The sequence below is a fragment of the Bombina bombina genome, chromosome 1 (genome assembly GCF_027579735.1).
Source record: "Bombina bombina isolate aBomBom1 chromosome 1, aBomBom1.pri, whole genome shotgun sequence".
NCBI lineage: Eukaryota > Metazoa > Chordata > Amphibia > Anura > Bombinatoridae > Bombina > Bombina bombina.
The window spans coordinates 729,880,497-729,905,320 of record NC_069499.1 but is presented as its reverse complement, the minus strand read 5'-3'; the positions used below and the strand labels follow the sequence as shown (position 1 = coordinate 729,905,320).

Sequence of the window (24,824 nt, the reverse complement as noted above, 5' to 3'; positions counted from 1 at the left end):
ATGCGTTCTATGTACACACCCTTATGAACAGCGGATTGACTATTTCAACCGTAAAGGCAGTTATTACATGTTATGGTCTCTAATAATTTGTCCCCTTGAGGATTTTCTATTTGATGAATTTGATTTAGCAATACGTTTTAAGGCTCTAGCCAGTATAGTACCTGCTTTGTTACCTCCAATATAGTATGTTTTTTTAAGAAATAGGGTATGCTTCTGAGCATCCTAGTGGAGGTAATTATTTAGTTCCATTCTAGCTTTTGTTAATCTATCCAGGGAAATCGTATTCTGTGGCGTAAGCTTGTTTTCAGTTTCAGCTTTGTATAAGTTTGAGAGTAGGGTTTTGTAAAGCTTCTGTCTGGAGGATTTTATAAAGGCTTTATGTTTCATAATTTCCCCTCTCAGTGCCGCCTTGTGGGCCAGCCACAAAGTGGCAGGGTTTGGTGATTGAGGATAGTTAAGATCAAAATATTCTTTAAGAGATTTTCCTATTTTTTCTTTGCATAGTGAGTTATGTAGGATGGATTCATCCAGCCTACTGTCATATGTATGAAAAAAAGAGTAATTAACATATTAAAGATATTTTTGGATGAAAAAGGGATATATAAAGGGCTAGATTACAAGTGTGGCGCAAACGGTTTTCCGCAAGCGATATCATCTTTTCGCAAGTAACAAAGCAGGTACTATACTGGCTAGAGCCTTAAAACATATTGCTAAATCAAATTCATCAAATAGAAAATCCTCAAGGGGACAAATTATTAGAGCCCAAAGCCAAAGCTAACACATTCAAGAACTTTTATGAAAATCTGTATAATTTATCCAAGTCTCACCACAGCATACCTAGAGAAACAATTGATAGTTTATCTACAAAAAATAGATTTACCCTTATTAGAAAATAAACAAAAGGAAGACTTGGATACCAATATTTTATTATAAATTATATAGGAACCTACTGGCTCCACATCTTTTAACTTTATTCCAACAGATTGACCAAACAGGCCAACTACCCACTGAAAGTCTGCTAGCACACATATTTGCAATTCCATAACTCGGAAAACCAGAAAAACTAATGAGTAATTATAGACCGATATCACTTCTAAATTTAGACGTAAAACTATACGCCAAAATACTAGCAAAAGGAATTAATCGAATACTTCCACAAATAATCCATACAGATCAAGTCGGTTTTGTCCCTGGCAGACAGGCCAGAGATAACACTATCAGAACACAACAATTAATAGACCATGCCAAACACGCCAAATTAGATATGGTACTGATATCTATAGATGCAGAAAAGGCATTTTATCGTCTAAACTGGTCTTTTCTAGATGCCACATTATGAAAAATAGGTTTGGGGGAAATTATGTTACAATGTATACGTAGCCTTTATTTTAATCCGACTGCCCAAATTAAATTAAATGGGATACTGTCTGGCAGTTTTGCCATCCATAATGGCACACGACAGGGATGCCCTTTATCACCTCTATTATTTATTATATATATGGAAGCTCTATCAACAAAAATTAGACAAAATCCTAATATAAACGGTATACCGATGGGGATGAATGAATAGCTGTCTTTATACTCTTTCCTCACCACACAAATCCATTAATATAATTTTAGAAAAGCTAGATGCATTTGGTGCAGTTTTCACACTTTTCCATCAAGAAGCAGAAATCCAAAATCCTCAATATCATACGTTCCAAACTGTTCTAGTCAGACTTCCACAAATGTTCTTATCCAAATTAAAATATATCATAAACAATTATGTATGCGGAAAGGGAAAACCTTGTATCATCAAGACCACCATGTATTGGCCTCTAGGGGAAGGAGGACTGGGTCTCCCAGAGATAAGTACATATTATCATTCAGTATGCCTACAAAGGATATTGGACTGACATAGAAATAGTACAAATAAATCATGGGTATCAATAGATTGCCACATCCTTAGGACTCCCTCGCCAAGAGCTTTATGCTTGATCAAACATGCCCATAGACCTGGTTATACGCCTCCCCTTTATTACATAATACCTTCACCTTGTGTGACACATTGATTAAAAAATGGCCTAAACTCTTGACAACGAGATCACCCCTCTCACCTATATCATCGAATGCAGAGCAAGGGTGGGGGGCTTGGAAAATACATTACAATCCACAGAGTGTTGGGAATTAGGATACACCATACCTATATATAAGTTATTACTTAATGGAAAAGTTAAAAATAGACAATAATTAGAAAAATATTTTAGTGGGGCTTTCACTAATTGGCTTAAAATACAGCAAATACACCATTTAATATCTACCTCACCAGCAAAAGAAGCTTTAAACTGAAACCTGACTCCATTTGAACAATTATGTTTGCTGGACCTACCTATGAGACACACACTTACTTGGGCAAAAAAATTATTGTTGAGGGCAGAAAAGGGCCTCCCCCCAAGTTATATGGAGAGATGGCATGGGGGGAGTACAACTTTGTCTGAGTCTGAATGGTCTCATTATCTCATGTATGAAAAAATCATCCCACTCCACGAGATTTTTAGATTTCAACCACAAAATTCTAAAAAAAGTGGTATCTTCCTCTGTCAGACTTAAAAGTATGTTTCCTGGAAAATCCAATGTTTGTTGGAGGGGCTGTTGGGAAAGGGGTACAATGTATCACATAAGGTGGCAGTGCCCGAAATTACAACCATTTTGGTCAAATATAGAATCCTTCTTTAAAGTATTATTGGACACAGACTCACAAATATCTCTTGAACCTACTTTAGCACTACTAAACCTCTTACCAAAACGTATTTGCAAACTCCGCACAATTATTCAATTCTCCGTGAACGCAGCTAGATCTCTCATAGACTCACATTGGAAATCCCAACATGTACCAACAAAAAATATGTGGATACAATTAAAGGAAAACATTATGATACTAGAAGAGTATGGGTATCCTAAAACCAATAAGCTTGATATATTTCAGGACATAGAATTTTACTGGGAAACCAGTATAAAGTCCTTTCAATCCTCTCTAAACATGACTTAATACTCCCCATCCCACATCACACAATAGAGCTCTTTAAGTAGACACAAAGGGGCCGAATTATCAAGCCCCTGTTTCCGCGCAAGCCTTCAGACTCATGGGAAACAGCAGTTATGAAGCAGCGGTCTTAAAACTGCTGCTCCATACCTGGTCTGCTGCCTCGGAGGCTGCGGTTTGCAGTTTGCCCGATCCTATACGATCGGGATGATTAACACCCCCTGCTAGCAGCAGATTGGCCGTGAATCTGCAGGGGGCGGCATTGCACAAGCAGTTCTGGTCAACTGCTTTTGCAAAATTAAATGCAGACAGCGTATGCTGTCGACATTCAGTGATGTTTGTCGGACATGATACGATACAGCGTATCATGTCGGACAGACATTGATAAATTGGCCCCACAAAATAATCTGTAAGAATTTGAGTGAATGGCACCAACTGTTATTGATGTGTTTATTTTTCTATTTGTAATTTTTCTTTTGATTTATTTTATATTTTATGTTTAATGCCTTGTTAATCTTGAACACGATTTCATGTAAGTTTAAATTTGCTGGGAACATGTTCCCTAAGCAATTAACGACAAATCAACTAGCAGTGTTACCTACTATCAACATGGAGTCAAGACATTGAGGCATATTTATCAAATGTCTGTCGGACCTGATCCAACAGTTTGGATCAGGTCCGACAGACATCGCTGAATGTGGAGAGCAATATGCACTCCATATTCAGCATTGCACCAGCAGCTCTTGTGAGGAGCTGGTGCCATGCCGCCCCCTGCAGACTCGCGGCCAAACGGCCAACCAGCAGGGGGTGATCGTACTCGATCGGGTTGAATTCCGGCGATGTCTGTCCGCCTGCTCAGAGCAGGTGGACAGGGTTATGGAGCAGTGGTCTTTAGACCGCTGCTTCATAACTGCTGTTTCTGGTGAGCCTGCAGGCTCGCCAGAAACACGGGCCCTCAAGCTCTGTTTGGAAATTGATAGATAGGCCCCTATGCATTAAAGAACACTACTGAACAGTAGACTTAAAATCAAATAATTTATGATTTATGTAGTGTCTGCATGCATTTTTGTATGTTTTTCTGAAACTTTAATAAACATTATAAATAAAAAAAAATTGCCTTTGGAGGATTAGGACAAGGGCTTCATAGTAGCTTTAAGATTCTTAGAGAATTTCACAAGCCCAGAGAGAGCACAAATTTTATTAGGACAGCAACCCTAGTACCACAAACTTCTATCTGTTCCACCCAAGGAAATATACAAAAATGCCCTAAAAACATCACAAAAGCATACATCCTACTGTACATTTTATATATACACAGATTTTTTTATCTTCTTCATATCATTTGATAAATCATGCTGTCCATTTCCCCACAGATTATACACACTCTATCTGTCCTTCCCCACTACACATACATACAAATACAGACAGATACACACATATATATATATATATATATATATATATATATATATATATATATATATATATATATATGTGTGTGTGTGTGTGTGAGAGAGAGTAGGTGTGTGTAACAAATGCATACACACACACACCTACTCTCACACACTCTGACTCACTCACTCACTCATCTAACCAAATCAAAATGGAGGTGGGATATATTTTTTCTCTCTAAACAAACCAGGAAGTTTGTTGAAGAGTTTAGTTAACACAAGAGGACATTTAATGATAAAATACAATAAATAACTAATCTAAAAGTTTTAGAATAAGGTATTATATTTAGAATAGGAACATAAATACAGTGAACTGTTTTGCTTCAAATAAGTCTCAGTTCAGCTAAACAAAATAGCACAGATGCATTATAGATATGATTTCTTGTTTATAGCAATATTTGGCAGAAATCTACACCCAGAGCCGCATTATTCTGCAGCTGTACTAAATTAATTATTAACACGCTGGAGATCTGTATTAAATTGTGACCTAGTTTGTGACGCATAGATTCTAAAGCACTCTAAGCATTAGCAAAATGCTTTTCTTTTTTATTTAAACATCTTGATATCAGCAAGCTTAAAAGGATTTAAATACTAGGACTGTTCATCCTTTTCAAAAGGTGCCAGTAGACACAAAAATATATCATCTATACTATAATTGCGTTTTGTAACGCGTCCGTCGCTGTCGTCAGTTGCGTGCACAGCCAAAAGAATGTTAGCTGCGCGCGCATCCAAACGAATCCACCTGGGGCGAGATTACATATGTGGTGTCGCCCACACAAAGTATTAACAAACCCGCATCACAATCTAACTAATAAAGTGATTAACTAATTCGCCATTTACCCACAATGCAAATAACCTAATTACACTATTAACCCCTAAACCACCAATGCCCCACAACGCCAACTACCTAATTACACTATTTAGCCCTAAACCACCAACCCCCCACAATGCCAACTACCTAATTACACTATTAACCCCTAAACCGCCAACATCCCACAATGCTAAGACTTAATCTAATCACTAAGCCCCCTAACCTAACACCCCCTAAGTTAAATTAAAATAAAAAAAACTAACATTACATTAAAAAGATTACATTTTTTGGGTGTTTTTTTTTATATCAGGGATTTTTTAAAGGGGCTACCCATTGCCCCTTTAGGGTCAATATATAGCTTAGGTTTTTTTAGAGTTAGATTTTTTTTATTTTGGGGGGTTAGGTGGGTGGGGGTTTTTACTTTTAGGGGGTAATTTGCACTTTTTGAAGATCCTTCAAGGGGGACTTCAGCAACTGTAAGTGGATCTTCGGGGGTTAGTGTAGTTTATTCTAGATTAGGTTTTTTTATTTTGGGGTGTTTTTTTTAAATGGGTATTAGAATAGGAATCATTTTTATTATTTTTGATCATTTGTTATTTTGTGTAATGTATTTTTTTCGTTTTGGGTTGGGTTTTTATTTTTAGATTAGGGCTTGGGCATTTCATAAAAGAGCTGAATGCCCTTTTAAGGGCAGGAAAAAGAGCTAAATGCCCATTCAAATGCCCTTTTAAGAGCAATGGGTAGATTAGTTTTTACTTTATTTTTATTTTGTGGGTTTGGGGGGTGGGGGTTTGTATACTGTTAGGGGGCTGTTTGTTTTGTTTTGTAGCAAAAGCGCTGTTAACTTTAGGGCAATGCCCTACAAAAGGCCCTTTTAAGGGCCCAAAAAAGGCCCTTTTAAGGGCCCTTGGTAGTTTATTCTAGATTAGGCTTTTTTATCTTGGGGTGTTTTTTTTTAAAGGGTATTAGAATAGGAATAATTTTTATTGTTTTGGATAATTTTGTTTGTTATTTTTGTAATGGTAGGTTTTAGTGTAAGGCAGCTTAGGTTTTATTTCACAGGTAAGTTTGTATTTATGTTAACTAGGTAGCTAGTAAATAGTTAATAACTATTTACTAACTAGTCAACTTAGTTAAAATAAATACAAACTTACCTGTGAAATAAAAATAAAACCTAAGCTAGCTACAATATAACTATTAGTTATATTGTAGCTAGCGTAGGTTTTATTTCACAGGTAAGTATGTATTTAATTTTAAATAGGTATTATTTAGTTAATAATTGTAAGTTTAATTTAGCTCTATTTTAATTATGTTAAAGTTAGGGGGTGTTAGGTTTAGGGTTAGGGTTACGTTAGGGTTAGGTTTAGGGGTTAATAGTTTAATTTAGGTTGTTGCGATGTGGGGGACTGGCGGTCTAGGGGTTAATTATTATTATTATTATTATACTTTATTTATTAAGCGCCAACATATTCCGCAAGGCTGTCCATGGATACAATTCATTTAAATAAAACAATACAAGACTTGTAAGAGACAGGACAAAATTTACAAACACATACAGGATTATTCCTGTGGGAATTTACAATCTAGAAGGGTAGGAAGTTGAGAAACAGGAGGTGAGGACTGCAAGATTGGGAAAGATGTTAATACAGAGTTAGATGAGGGAAATGTTAGGTAAGTGAAGTTAATTTATTATTGAGTTGGGTGGTAGGCTTCTCTGAACAGAAAAGTCTTCAGGGAACATTTAAAGGAAGAAAGATTAGGGCAAAGCCTGACAGCACGAGGGAGAGTGTTCCAGAGGGTAGGTGCTGCACAACAGAAGTCCTGCAGTCTAGCATGAGAGGAGGTGATAGTTGCAGATGCAAGGAACAGGTCATTGTTGGATCTTAGTGGACGGGCTGGAGTATACTTTTGTATTAGAGAGGATAAGTAGAGGGGAGTGGCGTTGGTGAGAGCTTTGTATGTAAGGGTGAGAATTTTGAATTTAATTCTGCTGTTAATGGGGAGCCAATGAAGGGACTCGCAGAGAGGTGCAGCAGATACAGATCGACGGGAAAGGTGGATCAGCCTGGCAGAGGCATTTAGGATGGATTGAAGGGGGGAGAGGCGGGAAAGAGGAAGGCCAGCGAGTAGGTTATTGCATTAGTCAAGTCGGGTGATAACAAGGGAGTGGATTATTTGCTTTGTGGTGTCAGCGCTCAGAAAAGGGCTTAATAGGTTTATTTAGTGGCAGTAATGTGGGAGGCCAGAGGTTTAGGGGTTAATAATTTTATTTAGTGGCGGCGATGTCGGGGAGCGGCGGAATAGGGTTTAATAGATTTATGATAGTGTGGGCGATGTTGGGGTGCAGAGGAATAGGGGTTAATAACTTTAGTATAGTGGCGGCAATGTTGGGAGCAGCAGATTAGGGATTAATAGCTTTATTTAGGTGGTGGCAATATCGGGAGTGGCAGATTAGGGGTTAATAACATTATGTAGGTGTCGGCAATGTTGGGGGCGGCAGATTAGGGGTGTTTAGACTCGAGGTTTATGTCAGGGTGTTAGGATTAAACGTTATTTTTTTCCCCCCATAGACATCAATGGGGCTGCGTTACTGAGCTTTTCTTTACACGATCGTAGGTGTTAGGCTTTTTTCTGAACCTATGATCAAAGCGTACACGAGCACGTCAAAACAGCGCTTCAATTGTGTGTGGTATGGAGCTCAACGCCGCCATATTGCACACACAAGCTTGCTGTTTGAAAACATGTAATGGTTGCGTGTGGGAGAATGACGGATTAGGATGTTAATAACTTTATTATGTATTTAGTGATGTGTGGGTTCGCTGATTAGGGGTTAATACATTTTATTAAGGTGGGCGGGTGGGACCGCTGCACTACAGAAAATGGCCCGTTTGCACGAGCTCTACCACTAGTTTTAAACAAACAAATTTCAGATTAACAATGCTTTATCAAAATATATACCTCAAATCTCAAATTCCCAGTTGTTTACAAGTGTGGGAGGCCATTATATTTCTCCCATTTTCCTAATTCTCACATCAAACTCCAACTCTGATCATTAAAACCCTGTCCCTGGGTAATTTTATACCAGGTTCTAGGTACAATTTTTGCAGTGCAAACCTATACATATATACACATAATTATATCCTTTAGCACAAGAAAAAATGGATTTGCACCTTAAAGGGCCATAATAGTCTAAAAATTACATGTTCTAATTTGTTAAAGCATGTCATTTTAAGGCTATCAATCCTACACTACTGATTCAGGTCATCAGAATTTCAAACATTTTAGAGTTCGGTTTGTCCGAATATTCGGATAAGAGTTTTGTTCAAATCGAAATTCGTTCATATTGTTTTTTTAACAACAAAATTACACTGCTATGAAATGCCAACAATTGAAAGATTCAGTGCTAAGTGTGAGAGGAGAACATATAGAATCTATGACAATTTTTACAAAGGGACTCAAACAATAAATTTAAATTAAAAGAATCTGATAATTACAGTAATATCAATTATTCACAACCTTTTTCCACCACCCTCTTGTCTCCCCCTTTCTAACCTTTCACTTGCCACTAATACAACCTTTCTATACAATATTATTATTTTTTTTTTCAACTCTATCATTATTTTTCAACTCCCTCATGCTAAAGTACTAGCATTCCTCACTTTCTGATACATCTGCTCCATACAAGTTTGTAGTTAATAGTTATCCTTGGAGACTCAATTCAGAGAAGGGCAGGAGCAGGATAGACAGTGGCAGCAGGCAGTGGACTTACTGAACTAGGTAGGCCTCTATTACACAAGCCCTAAAAATATACCTCCTAGGGAGGAGGACAAATCTGTTTGGAGTCTCTTGGACACAACAGCCAACAATTCCCTGCAAATTTTTTAATTTAACTAATGATTTCTACCACAGAGCAGGAAGAGCAGGAGAGGCAGCAGAGTTACTGAACTAGGTAGGTCTTGCAGTACATAAACATCAAAAATACACCTCCAAGAGAGAAGGAGAACAAACATGTGTCTAGAGTCCTTTGGACACTGCTGCCAGCAGTCCCCTAAGGATTAGTCATTGACGTATGATGACCACCACAGAGCAGGAAGGGCAGGAGCAGGAGACGCAGCAACAGTACTGTATTAGGTAGGCCTCTGTTACACAAACCCCAAAAATACACCTCCAAGGGAGGAGAACAAACAAATGCTTGGAGTCCCTTGGAAACAGCGGCAATCAGTTTTCTAAGATTTTTTAAATGAACTGGTGATGGCCATCATAGAGCAGGAAGGACAGGAGCAGGAGAGGCAGCAGCAGAGTCACTGAAGTGGCAGTAAAGTAACTGAAGAAGGCCTCTGATTATAGTACACAAACATCAAAAATAAACCTCAAAGGAAGGTGAACAAACATGGGCCTAGAGAGTCTCTTGAAAAAAGCAGCAAGAAGGTTGTTAAGGATTTTGCATTGGCTGATGACCACCACAGATCATGGAAGGGCAGGAGGGGCAGAGTGCAGCAGAGTTACTGAAGTAGGCCTCTGGTTTATAGTACACCAACCCCATAAATACACTTTCCTAATTCTCACATCAAACTCCAACTCTGATCATTAAAACCCTGTCCCTGGGTAATTTTATACCAGGTTCTAGGTACAATTTTTGCAGTGCAAACCTATACATATATACACATAGTTATATCCTTTAGCACAAGAAAAAATGGATTTGCACCTTAAAGGGCCATAATAGTCTAAAAATTACATGTTCTAATTTGTTAAAGCATGTCATTTTAAGGCTATCAATCCTACACTACTGATTCAGGTCATCAGAATTTCAAACATTTTAGAGTTCGGTTTGTCCGAATATTCGGATAAGAGTTTTGTTCAAATCGAAATTCGTTCATATTGTTTTTTTAACAACAAAATTACACTGCTATGAAATGCCAACAATTGAAAGATTCAGTGCTAAGTGTGAGAGGAGAACATATAGAATCTATGACAATTTTTACAAAGGGACTCAAACAATAAATTTAAATTAAAAGAATCTGATAATTACAGTAATATCAATTATTCACAACCTTTCTCCAACATAGGTGTGTCCGGTCCACGGCGTCATCCTTACTTGTGGGATATTCTCTTCCCCAACAGGAAATGGCAAAGAGCCCAGCAAAGCTGGTCACATGATCCCCCCTAGGCTCCGCCTTCCCCAGTCATTCTCTTTGCCGTTGTACAGGCAACATCTCCACGGAGATGGCTTAGAGTTTTTTGGTGTTTAAATGTAGTTTTATTGCTTCAATCAAGAGTTTGTTATTTTAAAATAGTGCTGGTATGTACTATTTACTCTGAAACAGAATAGAGATGAAGATTTCTGTTTGTAAGAGGGAGATGATTTTAGCAACCGTTACTAAAATCGATGGCTGTTTCCACACAGGACTGTTGAGATGAAGTAACTTCAGTTGGGGGGAACAGTGTGCAGACTTTTACTGCTTGAAGTATGACACATTTCTAACAAGACTTGGTAATGCTGGAAGCTGTCATTTTCCCTATGGGATCCGGTAAGCCATTTTAATAACAATTTATAAAGGGCTTCACAAGGGCTTTAAAGACTGGTAGACATTTTTCTGGGCTAAAACGTTTGTTTTATAAGCATGTTTAATGGTTTATTACTCTGAGGAGTTGTTTTTATCTGGGAATTTTGATAATAAAAATGGCAGGCACTGTATTGGACACCTTTTTCACTGGGGGCCTTCTCTAGTCTTAGGCAGAGCCTCAGTTTCGCGCCACTAATGCGCAGTTGTTTTTGGGAGTCAAAGCATGCAGATGCATGTGTGAGGAGCTCTGATACACTGAAAAAGCGTGCTGAAGGCGTCATTTGGTATCGTATTCCCCTCTGGGCTTGGTTGGGTCTCAGCAAAGCAGATACCAGGGACTGTATAGGGGTTAAATGTAAAAACGGCTCCGGTTCCGTTATTTTAAGAGTTAAAACTTTCAAATTTGGTGTGCAATACTTTCAAGGCTTTATGACACTGTGGTGAAATTTTGGTGAATTTTGGACAATTCCTTCATACTTTTTCGCATATTCAGTAATAAAGTGTGTTCAGTTTAAAATTTAAAGTGACAGTAACGGTTTTATTTTAAAACGTTTTTTGTACTTTGTTATCAAGTTTATGCCTGTTTAACATGTCTGTACCATCAGATAGACTATGTTCTGTATGTCAGGAAGCCAAAGTTCCTTCTCATTTATATAGATGTGATGCATGTGATAGTGAAAATGATGCCCAAGATGATTCCTCTAGTGAGGGGAGTAAGCATGGTACTGCATCATCCCCTTATGTGTCTACACCAGTCTTGCCCACACAAGAGGCCCCTAGTACATCTAGTGCGCCTATTCTTATTACTATGCAACAATTAACGGCTGTAATGGATAATTCTATTAAAAACATTTTAGCCAAAATGCCCACTTATCAGCGAAAGCGCGACTGCTCTGTTTTAGATACTGAAGAGCATGAGGGCGCAGATGATAATGGTTCTGACATGCCCTTACACCAGTCTGAAGGGGCTAGGGAGGTTTTGTCTGAGGGAGAAATTTCAGATTCAGGAAAAATTTCTCAACAAGCTGAACCTGATGTTATTACGTTCAAATTTAAATTGGAACATCTCCGTGCTTTGCTTAAGGAGGTGTTATCTACTCTGGATGATTGTGACAATTTGGTCGTTCCAGAGAAATTATGTAAGATGGACAAGTTCCTAGAGGTCCCGGTGCCCCCCGAAGCTTTTCCTATACCCAAGCGGGTGGCGGATATTGTAAACAAAGAATGGGAAAGGCCCGGCATACCTTTTGTCCCTCCCCCTATATTTAAGAAATTGTTTCCTATAGTCGACCCCAGAAAGGACTTATGGCAGACAGTCCCTAAGGTCGAGGGGGCGGTCTCTACCTTAAACAAACGCACCACTATCCCTATAGAAGATAGTTGTGCTTTCAAAGATCCTATGGATAAAAAGTTAGAAGGTTTGCTTAAAAAGATGTTTGTTCAGCAAGGTTACCTTCTACAGCCAATTTCATGCATTGTTCCTGTTACTACAGCAGCGTCTTTCTGGTTTGATGAACTAGAAAAGTCGCTAGATAAAGTTACCTCTTATGAGGAGATTATGGACAGAATTCGTGCTCTTAAATTGGCTAATTCTTTTACTCTAGACGCTACCCTGCAATTAACTAGATTAGCGGCGAAAAATTCAGGGTTTGCTATTGTGGCGCGCAGAGCGCTATGGCTAAAGTCTTGGTCAGCGGATGCGTCATCCAAGAACAAATTGCTTAATATTCCTTTCAAGGGGAAAACGCTGTTTGGCCCTGACTTGAAAGAGATTATTTCAGATATCACTGGGGGAAAGGGCCATGCCCTTCCTCAGGATAGGTCTTTCAAGGCTAAAAATAAGCCTAATTTTCGTCCTTTTCGTAGAAACGGACCAGCCTCAAGTTCTACACCCTCTAAGCAAGAGGGTAATACGTCTCAAGCCAAGCCAGCCTGGAGGCCAATGCAAGGCTGGAACAAAGGTAAGCAGGCCAAGAAACCTGCCACTGCTACCAAGACAGCATGAGATGTTGGCCCCCGATCCGGGACCGGATCTGGTGGGGGGCAGACTTTCTCTCTTCGCTCAGGCATGGGCAAGAGATGTTCTGGATCCTTGGGCTCTAGAAATAGTCTCCCAAGGTTATCTTCTGGAATTCAAGGAGCTACCCCCAAGGGGAAGATTCCACAGGTCTCAATTGTCTTCAGACCACATAAAAAAACAGGCATTCTTACATTGTGTAGAAGACCTGTTAAAAATGGGAGTGATTCATCCTGTTCCATTAAAGGAACAAGGGATGGGATTCTACTCCAATCTGTTCATAGTTCCCAAAAAAGAGGGAACATTCAGACCAATCTTGGATCTCAAGATCTTAAACAAATTTCTCAGGGTTCCATCGTTCAAGATGGAAACCATTCGCATTACCAGTTCGTGGCACTTCCATTCGGATTAGCCACTGCCCCAAGAATTTTCACAAAGGTACTAGGGTCCCTTCTAGCGGTGCTAAGACCGAGGGGCATTGCAGTAGTACCTTACTTGGACGACATTCTGATTCAAGCGTCGTCCCTGCCACAAGCAAAGGCTCATACGGACATTGTCCTAGCCTTTCTCAGATCTCACGGGTGGAAAGTGAACGTAGAGAAAAGTTCTCTATCTCCGTCAACAAGAGTCCCCTTCTTGGGAACAATAATAGACTGCTTAGAAATGAAGATTTTTCTGACAGAAGCCAGAAAATCAAAACTTCTAAACTCTTGTCAAGTACTTCATTCTGTTCTTCTTCCTTCCATAGCGCAGTGCATGGAAGTAATAGGTTTGATGGTTGCGGCAATGGACATAGTTCCTTTTGCGCGAATTCATCTAAGACCATTACAACTGTGCATGCTCAGACAGTGGAATGGGGATTATACAGACTTGTCTCCAACGATACAAGTAGATCAGAGGACCAGAGATTCACTCCGTTGGTGGCTGACCCTGGACAACCTGTCACAAGGGATGAGCTTCCGCAGACCAGAGTGGGTCATTGTCACGACCGACGCCAGTCTGGTGGGCTGGGGCGCGGTCTGGGAACCCCTGAAAGCTCAGGGTCTTTGGTCTCGGGAAGAATCTCTTCTACCGATAAACATTCTGGAACTGAGAGCAATATTCAATGCTCTCAAGGCTTGGCCTCATCTTGCAAAGGCCAAATTCATAAGGTTTCAATCAGACAACATGACGACTGTTGCGTATATCAACCATCAGGGGGGAACAAGGAGTTCCCTGGCGATGGTAGAAGTGACCAAAATAATTCAATGGGCGGAGACTCACTCCTGCCACTTGTCTGCAATCCACATCCCAGGAGTAGAAAATTGGGAAGCGGATTTTCTGAGTCGTCAGACATTTCATCCGGGGGAGTGGGAACTCCATCCGGAAATCTTTGCCCAAATAACTCAATTATGGGGCATCCCAGACATGGATCTGATGGCGTCTCGCCAGAACTTCAAGGTTCCTTACTACGGGTCCAGATCCAGGGATCCCAAGGCGGCTCTAGTGGATGTACTAGTAGCACCTTGGGCCTTCAACCTAGCTTATGTGTTCCCACCGTTTCCTCTCATTCCCAGGCTGGTAGCCAGGATCAAACAGGAGAGGGTATCGGTGATCTTGATAGCTCCTGCGTGGCCACGCAGGACTTGGTATGCAGACCTGGTGAATATGTCATCGGCTCCACCATGGAAGCTACCTCTGAGACAGGACCTTCTTGTTCAAGGTCCGTTCGAACATCCGAATCTGGCCTCACTCCAACTGACTGCTTGGAGATTGAACGCTTGATTTTATCAAAGCGAGGGTTCTCAGATTCTGTCATTGATACTCTTGTTCAGGCTAGAAAGCCTGTAACTAGAAAAATCTACCATAAAATATGGAAAAGATATATCTGTTGGTGTGAATCCAAAGGATTCCCATGGAACAAGATAAAAATTCCTAGGATTCTATCCTTTCTTCAAGAAGGTTTGGAGAAAGGATTATCTGCAAGTTCTTTGAAGGGACAGATTTCTGCTTTATCTGTTTTACTTCACAAAAAGCTGGCGGCTGTGCCAGACGTTCAAGCTTTTGTTCAGGCTCTGGTTAGAATCAAGCCTGTTTACAAACCTTTGACTCCTCCCTGGAGTCTCAATTTAGTTCTTTCAGTTCTTCAGGGGGTTCCGTTTGAACCCCTACATTCCGTTGATATAAAGTTATTATCTTGGAAAGTTTTGTTTTTGGTTGCAATCTCTTCTGCAAGAAGAGTTTCAGAGTTATCTGCTCTGCAGTGTTCTCCTCCATATCTAGTGTTCCATGCAGATAAGGTGGTTTTGCGTACTAAACCTGGTTTTCTTCCGAAAGTTGTTTCTAATAAAAATATTAACCAGGAGATAGTCGTGCCTTCTTTGTGTCCTAATCCAGTTTCAAAGAAGGAACGTTTGTTGCACAATTTGGATGTAGTTCGTGCTCTCAAATTTTACTTAGCAGCTACTAAGGATTTCAGACAAACATCTTCTTTGTTTGTTGTTTATTCTGGTAAAAGGAGAGGTCAAAAAGCAACTTCTACCTCTCTCTCTTTCTGGCTTAAAAGCATTATCCGATTGGCTTATGAGACTGCCGGACGGCAGCCTCCTGAAAGAATCACAGCTCACTCCACTAGGGCTGTGGCTTCCACATGGGCCTTCAAGAACGAGGCTTCTGTTGATCAGATATGTAAGGCAGCGACTTGGTCTTCACTGCACACTTTTACCAAATTCTACAAATTTGATACTTTTGCTTCATCTGAGGCTATTTTTGGGAGAAAGGTTTTGCAAGCCGTGGTGCCTTCCATCTAGGCGACCTGATTTGTTCCCTCCCATCATCCGTGTCCTAAAGCTTTGGTATTGGTTCCCACAAGTAAGGATGACGCCGTGGACCGGACACACCTATGTTGGAGAAAACAGAATTTATGCTTACCTGATAAATTACTTTCTCCAACGGTGTGTCCGGTCCACGGCCCGCCCTGGTTTTTGATCAGGTCTGATGATTTATTTTCTCTAACTACAGTCACCACGGTATCATATGATTTCTCCTATGCATATTCCTCCTTTACGTCGGTCGAATGACTGGGGAAGGCGGAGCCTAGGGGGGATCATGTGACCAGCTTTGCTGGGCTCTTTGCCATTTCCTGTTGGGGAAGAGAATATCCCACAAGTAAGGATGACGCCGTGGACCGGACACACCGTTGGAGAAAGTAATTTATCAGGTAAGCATAAATTCTGTTTTTTCCACCACCCTCTTGTCTCCCCCTTTCTAACCTTTCACTTGCCACTAATACAACCTTTCTATACAATATTATTATTATTTTTTTCAACTCTATCATTATTTTTCAACTCCCTCATGCTAAAGTACTAGCATTCCTCACTTTCTGATACATCTGCTCCATACAAGTTTGTAGTTAATAGTTATCCTTGGAGACTCAATTCAGAGAAGGGCAGGAGCAGGATAGACAGTGGCAGCAGGCAGTGGACTTACTGAACTAGGTAGGCCTCTATTACACAAGCCCTAAAAATATACCTCCTAGGGAGGAGGACAAATCTGTTTGGAGTCCCTTGGACACAACAGCCAACAATTCCCTGCAAATTTTTTAATTTAACTAATGATTTCTACCACAGAGCAGGAAGAGCAGGAGAGGCAGCAGAGTTACTGAACTAGGTAGGTCTTGCAGTACATAAACATCAAAAATACACCTCCAAGAGAGAAGGAGAACAAACATGTGTCTAGAGTCCTTTGGACACTGCTGCCAGCAGTCCCCTAAGGATTAGTCATTGACGTATGATGACCACCACAGAGCAGGAAGGGCAGGAGCAGGAGACGCAGCAACATTACTGTATTAGGTAGGCCTCTGTTACACAAACCCCAAAAATACACCTCCAAGGGAGGAGAACAAACAAATGCTTGGAGTCCCTTGGAAACAGCGGCAATCAGTTTTCTAAGATTTTTTAAATGAACTGGTGATGGCCATCATAGAGCAGGAAGGACAGGAGCAGGAGAGGCAGCAGCAGAGTCACTGAAGTGGCAGTAAAGTAACTAAAGAAGGCCTCTGATTATAGTACACAAACACCAAAAATAAACCTCAAAGGAAGGTGAACAAACATGGGCCTAGAGAGTCTCTTGAAAAAAGCAGCAAGAAGGTTGTTAAGGATTTTGCATTGGCTGATGACCACCACAGATCATGGAAGGGCAGGAGGGGCAGAGTGCAGCAGAGTTACTGAAGTAGGCCTCTGGTTTATAGTACACCAACCCCATAAATACACTTCCAAGGAACGTGTCAAGTGGAGTGAAAGTAGTATCAGTGCAAGGAAATAATGTTCTCACATTCCTCACGTTCCCATACACTTGCTCCTTAAACATATTTAGTTATTTTTGTAGACTCAATTCAAAGATTAGTTTACAAAGACCTTGTGAAACGTGAGCAAGAGCAGTTTTTCTCAGAATCACAACTCAAACAGAAGGGAGAGATATACTTTGCAAATGATGCTTTGGTTAAGGGAAGAAACTTTGGAAAGATGAACAATGTGGAATGTGCTTTAATACTGCAGCAACCACAGTCTTGTTCATTTCTTTTTCCCAACTTGTGTGTACTCCATGTATTGGAAAAACATCTTATTTAACTTCTTGATTGGCCTCCAGTCTTATGTTGTCATCATGGATTCCTGCCTCTAGGACATAGTTATGGCCTCAAGAAATGGACGAATCAAAGACCAAGCGATCAAAGAGATGTGCCAAAACTCTGTTGCACACTGCACCTAGCACTTCCCTAATAATTTGCCATAGACTGATGACCACCAAAGAATAGTAACAGCAGGAGGCAGCAGCATTTCTGAAGTTGAACTCGAGATTTTAGTTCACCACTCCCATAAATATACCTTCAAGGAAGGCAAACAAAGGCTTGCCAAAACTATGATTTTTAAAAGCCCTAAACCATACTCATTATTTTCCCAGTTTTCTCATTCAAAACTTCCGTTTGGATTCTTCTGTTTTAGCAGGTTGGTGCTTATTCCTTGGTCTGCTTTTACAAAACTGGATTTCAGTTAAACACAAAACATAACACTGTGGTGCAGAAGGATTACAGGCCACTTCCACAGCAGTGCTAAAGTGAGTCATCTTCTTAGGCCAGAACAGGAGAAGGCAGGGCTTCCCCAACAGTCCTAAAGCCTTTAAGGTATATCACAGAGAACTTGAGCCAATACAGTGCCAGTCTTGGTCAAGTCATAGTCTTGTTTAATGATCTCTTGAGCAAGGTGGATACCTTCCTTGAAAATCATGAAGTGGTTCCTGGTGGCATACTAAGTAGTGAAGTAACAGCACTTGTCAGGAGGCTGAAAATGATATGAAAGATATGTGAAGAGTCTCCACTGAAATCTTTAATCAGTAAAACTTACATCCAGAAGTAAACTGGTTTGAAAATGGTAATTCTATTATGATAAAAGAGGTAACAGTGTTACATTTCAGCACAATCATTAATACATACACAAAATGTGTGTTTACAATTAATTTCATTATATAAAAAGTTGACAAATTATTGTACTAATGTCTCAATATAATTTTTTACGTGTGCAAATAAAAAGCATACAAAGTGCATTAGTAATATGCCTAATAAAATATTTCTAAAAATATATATATTGCAAAACAGATTTAGATGTTGCTGGTGTGTATGAGGCAACAAAGACATATATAGAGTGTGATAATCTGTTTGGTAAGGAGATGAAGTATATAAAATTCCCAAATCACTGAACAGTAAAAAGACTACTCTATTAACAATAAAGCACCCACTCCTGATTACGCCTGTATTTTTCTGCATGATAGAGTTGTTCCCTAATTTGATAATACTTACAAGCTATCTGTGTAGGGAGGCAGTCCTGTATTCTTGTATGTTTTTAATAATTATATTTTATATTGATCGCTATGTCTACTCATTTTAATAAACGTTAATAAATGTTGTTTTATTGTTTTCCCTCTTATCCAACCTAATGATTGTTAACAACCACCCTCCATAAAAGTGTGCCGAATAATGATTCTTTCTCTTTTCTCACATATGTACAATTAATTTTGGCATTAGGCTATGTATGATTACCTAAGAGGGACTTTGAAGGTGGTTTCCCACCCTATTTCCCCCTGGAATTATCTTGTTTTTTTTTTTGCTCATCATATAGATCAAACGGTCAGGATCCAACGGTGCCCCCACTGCAATAACATTTTTTTTTTCAATTAGATGAGGGGTACACAGCATTATAATATATTTAATACATATAGTATCCTAGTCACTGTATAGACAACAAGCATGCACTGTGCGCAACATAGCCAGCCACTGAGAAATTATTGGTATTGTTGCTATATGTTTTACACCCAAATGAAAAGGTATATAACTAACTATTATAGGGCTAGAGAGCATATAGCAAACTGCCAGGAACACACAGTGCCCCAACTGCAATAACAAAAAGTATACATATATAACCTCTTCCAGAGGTTAGGAAGCCATGGCCTTTGAAATGCTGCTATTTAACTAGCGGTTGGCAGGCACACCTCCACAGCTTGACAATTCAACCCCAATGGTATAGCTTGAATAATTATGAAGTAAAGTCTGTTTAAATTTAAACTAAAACACCATTATCAACTTTGCACTTCCTACTAGTGTTCATTGATTTGTAAGTACTTCCTTCTATCTCTTAAAAAGCTTGAACAGGAAGTACCTGTCAATATTAGCGGGAAGTAGCAATTAATGAGCATTAATAGGAAGTACACTACTGGTAGTTCCATATCAGTTTCAATTTAAATAGCTTTTATGTCCCTAAATTTAAACATCTTTTATGTCCTCGGTCTCCATTTGAGAAAAACAACAGACAACTAAAGCAAACATTTGTTCAGAATGCAGCTGTCTTTCCATTACCAGCAGACAAAATAAATAATGCATTTTACAGTTATTTACCATTTGGATGGATGTTGTCTCTCATACATTCTCAGGCTCAGATTCAAGCTGTTCATAACAAGATTGAAAATGTCCGAGTTCTGTTTGAGAACAGACAATCCTGTCTCAAGAAGTTGGCTGATAAGCATGTAAGACCAGTGCAGTTGGTGGCTCCGAGGCCTGAAAATCCTCCAAGAATCAAATCACCCCTTTTTTCCCCAAAACATGGTAAGTTACTGGGGACAAACAATTAGAAGGTTGTAAATTATATATGCTCTCTGTTACTGAAACTGACCTTTATAATATTTATGAAAAGTGACTCATTTTAATTAAAAGTTACTGTAGGCACTGGAGAGAAAAACATATTTGCCAGTATATAACTGCCTAAACACACATTTTTTTATTTTAAATCCTATCAGTCTATCTATCTATCTATCTATCTATCTATCTATCTATCTATCTGTCTGTCTGTCTGTCTATTATCTATCTATCTATATCTATCTATCTATCTATCTATCTATCTATCATCTATCTATCTATCTATCTATCTATCTATCTATCTATCTATCTATCTATCTATCTATCTATCTATCTAGCAGTCTGTTTGTCTGTCTAATCTGTAGTTCTATCTATCTTTCTATCTATCTATCTGACTGTCTGTCTACATATCCTTTTGTTGGTCTATCTTATTGTCTGTCAATGTATATGCCTAATTGTTTTTTCTTTCTTTTGTATTTCTTTTTCAAGCTATGGATTTTAACTCAACCCTGAAGTTCTCTTTTGATATAACCTTACCTGGAAAAAGGACAACAAGAAAAATTCAAACTTCCCGCAAGGTAACACTTGAACTGATTGTAGTCTGCACGATAACTCTAAGATTGAACAATTCTAAGGCTTTGGGGCCGATTTAACAAGGGCTGAATGGCCCTGAATGTAACTGTTTCCGATCAAGCTGTCAGGCTCGCCGGAAACAGGAGTTAAGAAGCAGCGGTCTTAAGAGGCGGTGGACAGCAACCCACTTGATCTCATACGATTGGGTTGATTGACACCCCCTGCTAGCGGCTGTCTAGCCGCGAATCTGCAGAGGGGGGCATTGCACCAGCAGTTCACAAGACTACATCGTATCATTTCCGCTTGCACTATAATAAATCTACCCCTTTAACTCTTCGTGATTGGCCGTGAATCTGCAGGGGACGGCATCACCAGAACTGCTTGTGCCATGTTAAATGCCGACAGCGTATGCTGTCGGCATTTAGCGATGCAGGGCAGACATGATTCGCTATATATTATTTGCTACCCCTTAGAGTAAAGAGAAAGTCACTAGATATCAATTATCATGTCACCAGGTCTTTTTGCATAGGCACACAGGGTGGTTTTCTAGTCTAGCAAATTAAAAAAGTGTTGATTTTATTTACCATGCAGAATAGCATCCTTATGCACAAGAAATTGGAAAATGTACTACATATGTGATTAAAACTAGGTCAATGGCATTTAAATTGAATTTTAATATGTAAACAGAAGAGCTCTAAAGCTCTCTAGTCTGGTGAGATTCTATAAGAAGCCTTGTCAGTATTATGAGGGATTGTTTTAAAGGAACATTTTTACCTTGGGAACTGTGTATCTTATTAAATGGACACTGTAGTCAGAAAACAAAATACAATATTTGAAAAAATTATTGATTTTATTAAAATGTTTGCAATATATGGGGGAGATCACAAGTTGTGCGGTACGGCTTTACCTCTAAAAAAATGGCCTTTGAGTATCGAATGGTCAGCTCACCGGTATTACAAGTCACGCGTTACGACTTTAACGTGATTGTTATAGCCTATACCGCAACGATCCATTCCGCAAACACCAGTAGTTATGGATTTTGAGGAAAAAAAATGTTTCACAAAAGTCATAACAAATATGTTACAAAGTTCACTAGCACCCATAAACTAGCTATTAACCCCTAAACCGCCACCCCCGCATCGCAAATACTATAATAAACCTATTAACCCCTAAATCGCCGCCCACCCACATCACTACTCCCTAAATAAACATATTAACCCCTAAAATGTCAACCCCCCTTATTGTGACAAACTAAATAAAACTATTAACCCCTAAACCTAACACCTGCTAACTTTAAATTAAAGTTACAATATAACTACCTTAAAATAAATAAAAAACTTACCTGTGAAATAAATAAAACCTAAGCTTAAACTATAAACATTACTATTTTAAAAAAATAAAAGATATCAAAAATAAAAAACCTAAATTACAAAATTAAAAAATCCTAACACTACGAAAAAACAACCTAACATTACACAAAATAACAAACTCTAAATTTACACAAAATAACAAAATCTAAGATTACAGAAAATAATAAACAAAATTATCCAAAATAAAAAAATGAAACCTAATCTAATACCCCTATAAAAACAAAAAAGTCACCCCAAAATAAAAACACCCCCTTATCTAACACTAAACTACCAATAGTCCTTAAAAGGGCCTTTTCTAGACATTGCCCTAAGTGTAATAGATCTTTTAAATAGAAATAATACAAATTACCCCCTAACAGTACAACCCAAAGGGCTATCAGTTCTTTTACTGCCCATTAAAAAAAAATCAGCCAATAGGATTTAAGCAGCTTTCGTCCTTTTGGCTGATTTGACATTTTCATCCAATAGGATTTCAAGGTACCCCAATATAAAAGGGGTACCTTGCATTCAAGCTTCAGTGTGCGGCAGACGATCGCATGAAGAGGAGCCTCCACGTTGGATGTCTGCGTCACCACCGATCCTGTTCCGCTCCGCGCCACCTCTCTCTGTGCCACCGGGATGACGAAAGAAGATGGTCCCGCACTGGATGAAGATGGAGCCGCCTGGAAGAAGACCTTCACCGCCGACCTTTAGGAATAGTGAGTACCTATTTTTTTTAATGGGCTGTAAAAGAGCTGATTTTTTTTTTTTAGGGGGTTGGGTGGGTGGGGGGTTTTACTGTTAGGGGGTCATTTGTATTTTTTTAAAGTAAAAGAGCTGTTAACCCCTTAGTGACCAGAGCACTTTTCCGTTTTCTAACCGTTTGGGACCAGGGCTATTTTTACATTTCTGCGGTGTTTGTGTTTAGCTGTAATTTTCCTCTTACTCATTTACTGTACCCACACATATTATATACAGTTTTTCTCGCCATTAAATGGACTTTGTAAAGATACCATTATTTTTATCATATCTTATAATTTACTATAAAAAAATATATAAAATATGATGAAAAAAAATGGAAAAAAACACACTTTTTCTAACTTTGACCCCCAAAATCTGTTACACATCTACAACCACCAAGAAAAAAACAACCATGCTAAATAGTTTCTAAATGTTTTCCTTAGTTTAGAAATACCTAATGTTTACATGTTCTTTGCTTTTTTTGCACGTTATAGGGCAATAAATACAATTAGCACGTTTCTATTTCCAAAACATTTTTTTTTTTCAAAATTAGCGATAGTTACATTGTAACACTGATATCTGTCAGGAATTCCAGAATATCCCTTGACATGTAAATATTTTTTTTTAGTAGACAACCCAAAGTATTGATCTAGGCCCATTTTGGTATATTTCTTACCCCCATTTCACCACCAAATGTGATCAAATAAATAAAATTGTTCATTTTTACACAAACTTTTTCACAAACTTTAGGTTTCTCACCGAAATTATTTACAAACAGCTTGTGCAATTATGGCACAAATGGTTGTAAATTCTTCTCTGGGATCCCCTTTGTTCAGAAATAGCAGACATATATGACTTTAGCATTGCTTTTTGGTAATTTGAAGGCTGCTAAATGCTGCTGCGCACCACCCATGTATTATGCCCAACAGTGAAGGGGTTAATTAGGGAGCTTGTAGGGTTAATTTTAGCTTTAGTGTAGTGTAGTAGACAACCCAAAGTATTGATCTAGGCCCATTTTGATATATTTCATGCCATCATTTCACCGCCAAATACGATTTTTTTTTCACTTTTTCACATACTTTAGGTTTCACACTGAAATTATTTACAAACAGCTTGTGCAATTATGGCACAAATGGTTGTAAATGCTTCTCTGAGATCCTCTTTGTTCAAAAATAGCAGACATATATGGCTTTGGCATTGCTTTTTGTTAATTAGAAGGCCGCTAAATGCTTCTCACCACACTTGTATTATGCCCAGCAGTGAAGGGGTTAATTAGGTAGCTTGTAAGGTTAATTTTAGCTTTAGTGTAGAGATCAGCCTCCCACCGGACACATTCCACTGCTTGATCCCTCCCAAACAGCTTTCTTCCCTCCCCTACCCCACAATTGTCCCCGCCATCTTAAGTACTGGCAGAAAGTCTGCCAGTACTAACATTAAAGTGTTTTTAAAAAAAAAAAAAAAAAAAAGATATATTCTGCTGTCTAGGATTCCCCCTTAGCCCCCAACCTCCCTGATCCCCCCAAACAGCTCTCTATAACCTCAATAACCTACCTCCTACCCCCTCCTAGATCCCTTAGTTAAAATTTAACCCCTTCTCTCTCCCTCCTTCCCTTAACAAATTATCCCATAGTGTAGCATCCCACCTGCTCCCGCTCCCATGCACGTGCCTGCCTCTGGTCCCGTGCGCGCGTGCCCCTGCATGCTCCTGGTGCCCTGTACGTGATTCCTCCCCCCTCTGACGAGTTTCCTCCAGCGGTGGCCTCCCACCCGCCTCCCTGCAATGGCTCTCACCCACCAACGATCGGCACCATTGCTGGCTGATGCAGAGAGGGCCACAGAGTGGCATTCTCTGCATTGGATGCTTAAAAAAGGTATTACAGTGATGCCTCAATATCGAGGCATCACTACAATACCCTGAAAGCGTCTGGTTTGTTATTTTGTGTAATGTTAGGTTTTGTTATTTTGTTTAATTTTAGATTTTGTTATTTTTTGTAATATTGGAGGGGGGGGTTCGTAGTGTTAGGATTTTTTAATTTTGTAATTTATTTTTTTATTTTTGGTATCTTTTATTTTTTTTAAAATAGTAATGTTAGGTTTATTTATAATTTAAGCTTAGTTTTTTTTATTTCACAGGTAA

The 24,824-nt window shown here is 39.1% G+C and overlaps 1 protein-coding gene across 1 annotated transcript in view; it reads left to right on the top strand.

Moving 5' to 3' along the window:
• The window catches only part of MCF2 (MCF.2 cell line derived transforming sequence), a gene marked incomplete at its 5' end in the record, with an annotated part of 268,961 nt that overhangs the window by 137,261 nt on the left and 106,876 nt on the right, over positions 1-24,824 (top strand). Inside the window, 2 exons of the mRNA XM_053699244.1 lie at positions 19,823-19,994; positions 20,514-20,602. Coding sequence (XP_053555219.1) covers positions 19,823-19,994; positions 20,514-20,602 — 261 coding nt within the window. The remainder of the gene's footprint in view (positions 1-19,822; positions 19,995-20,513; positions 20,603-24,824) is intronic.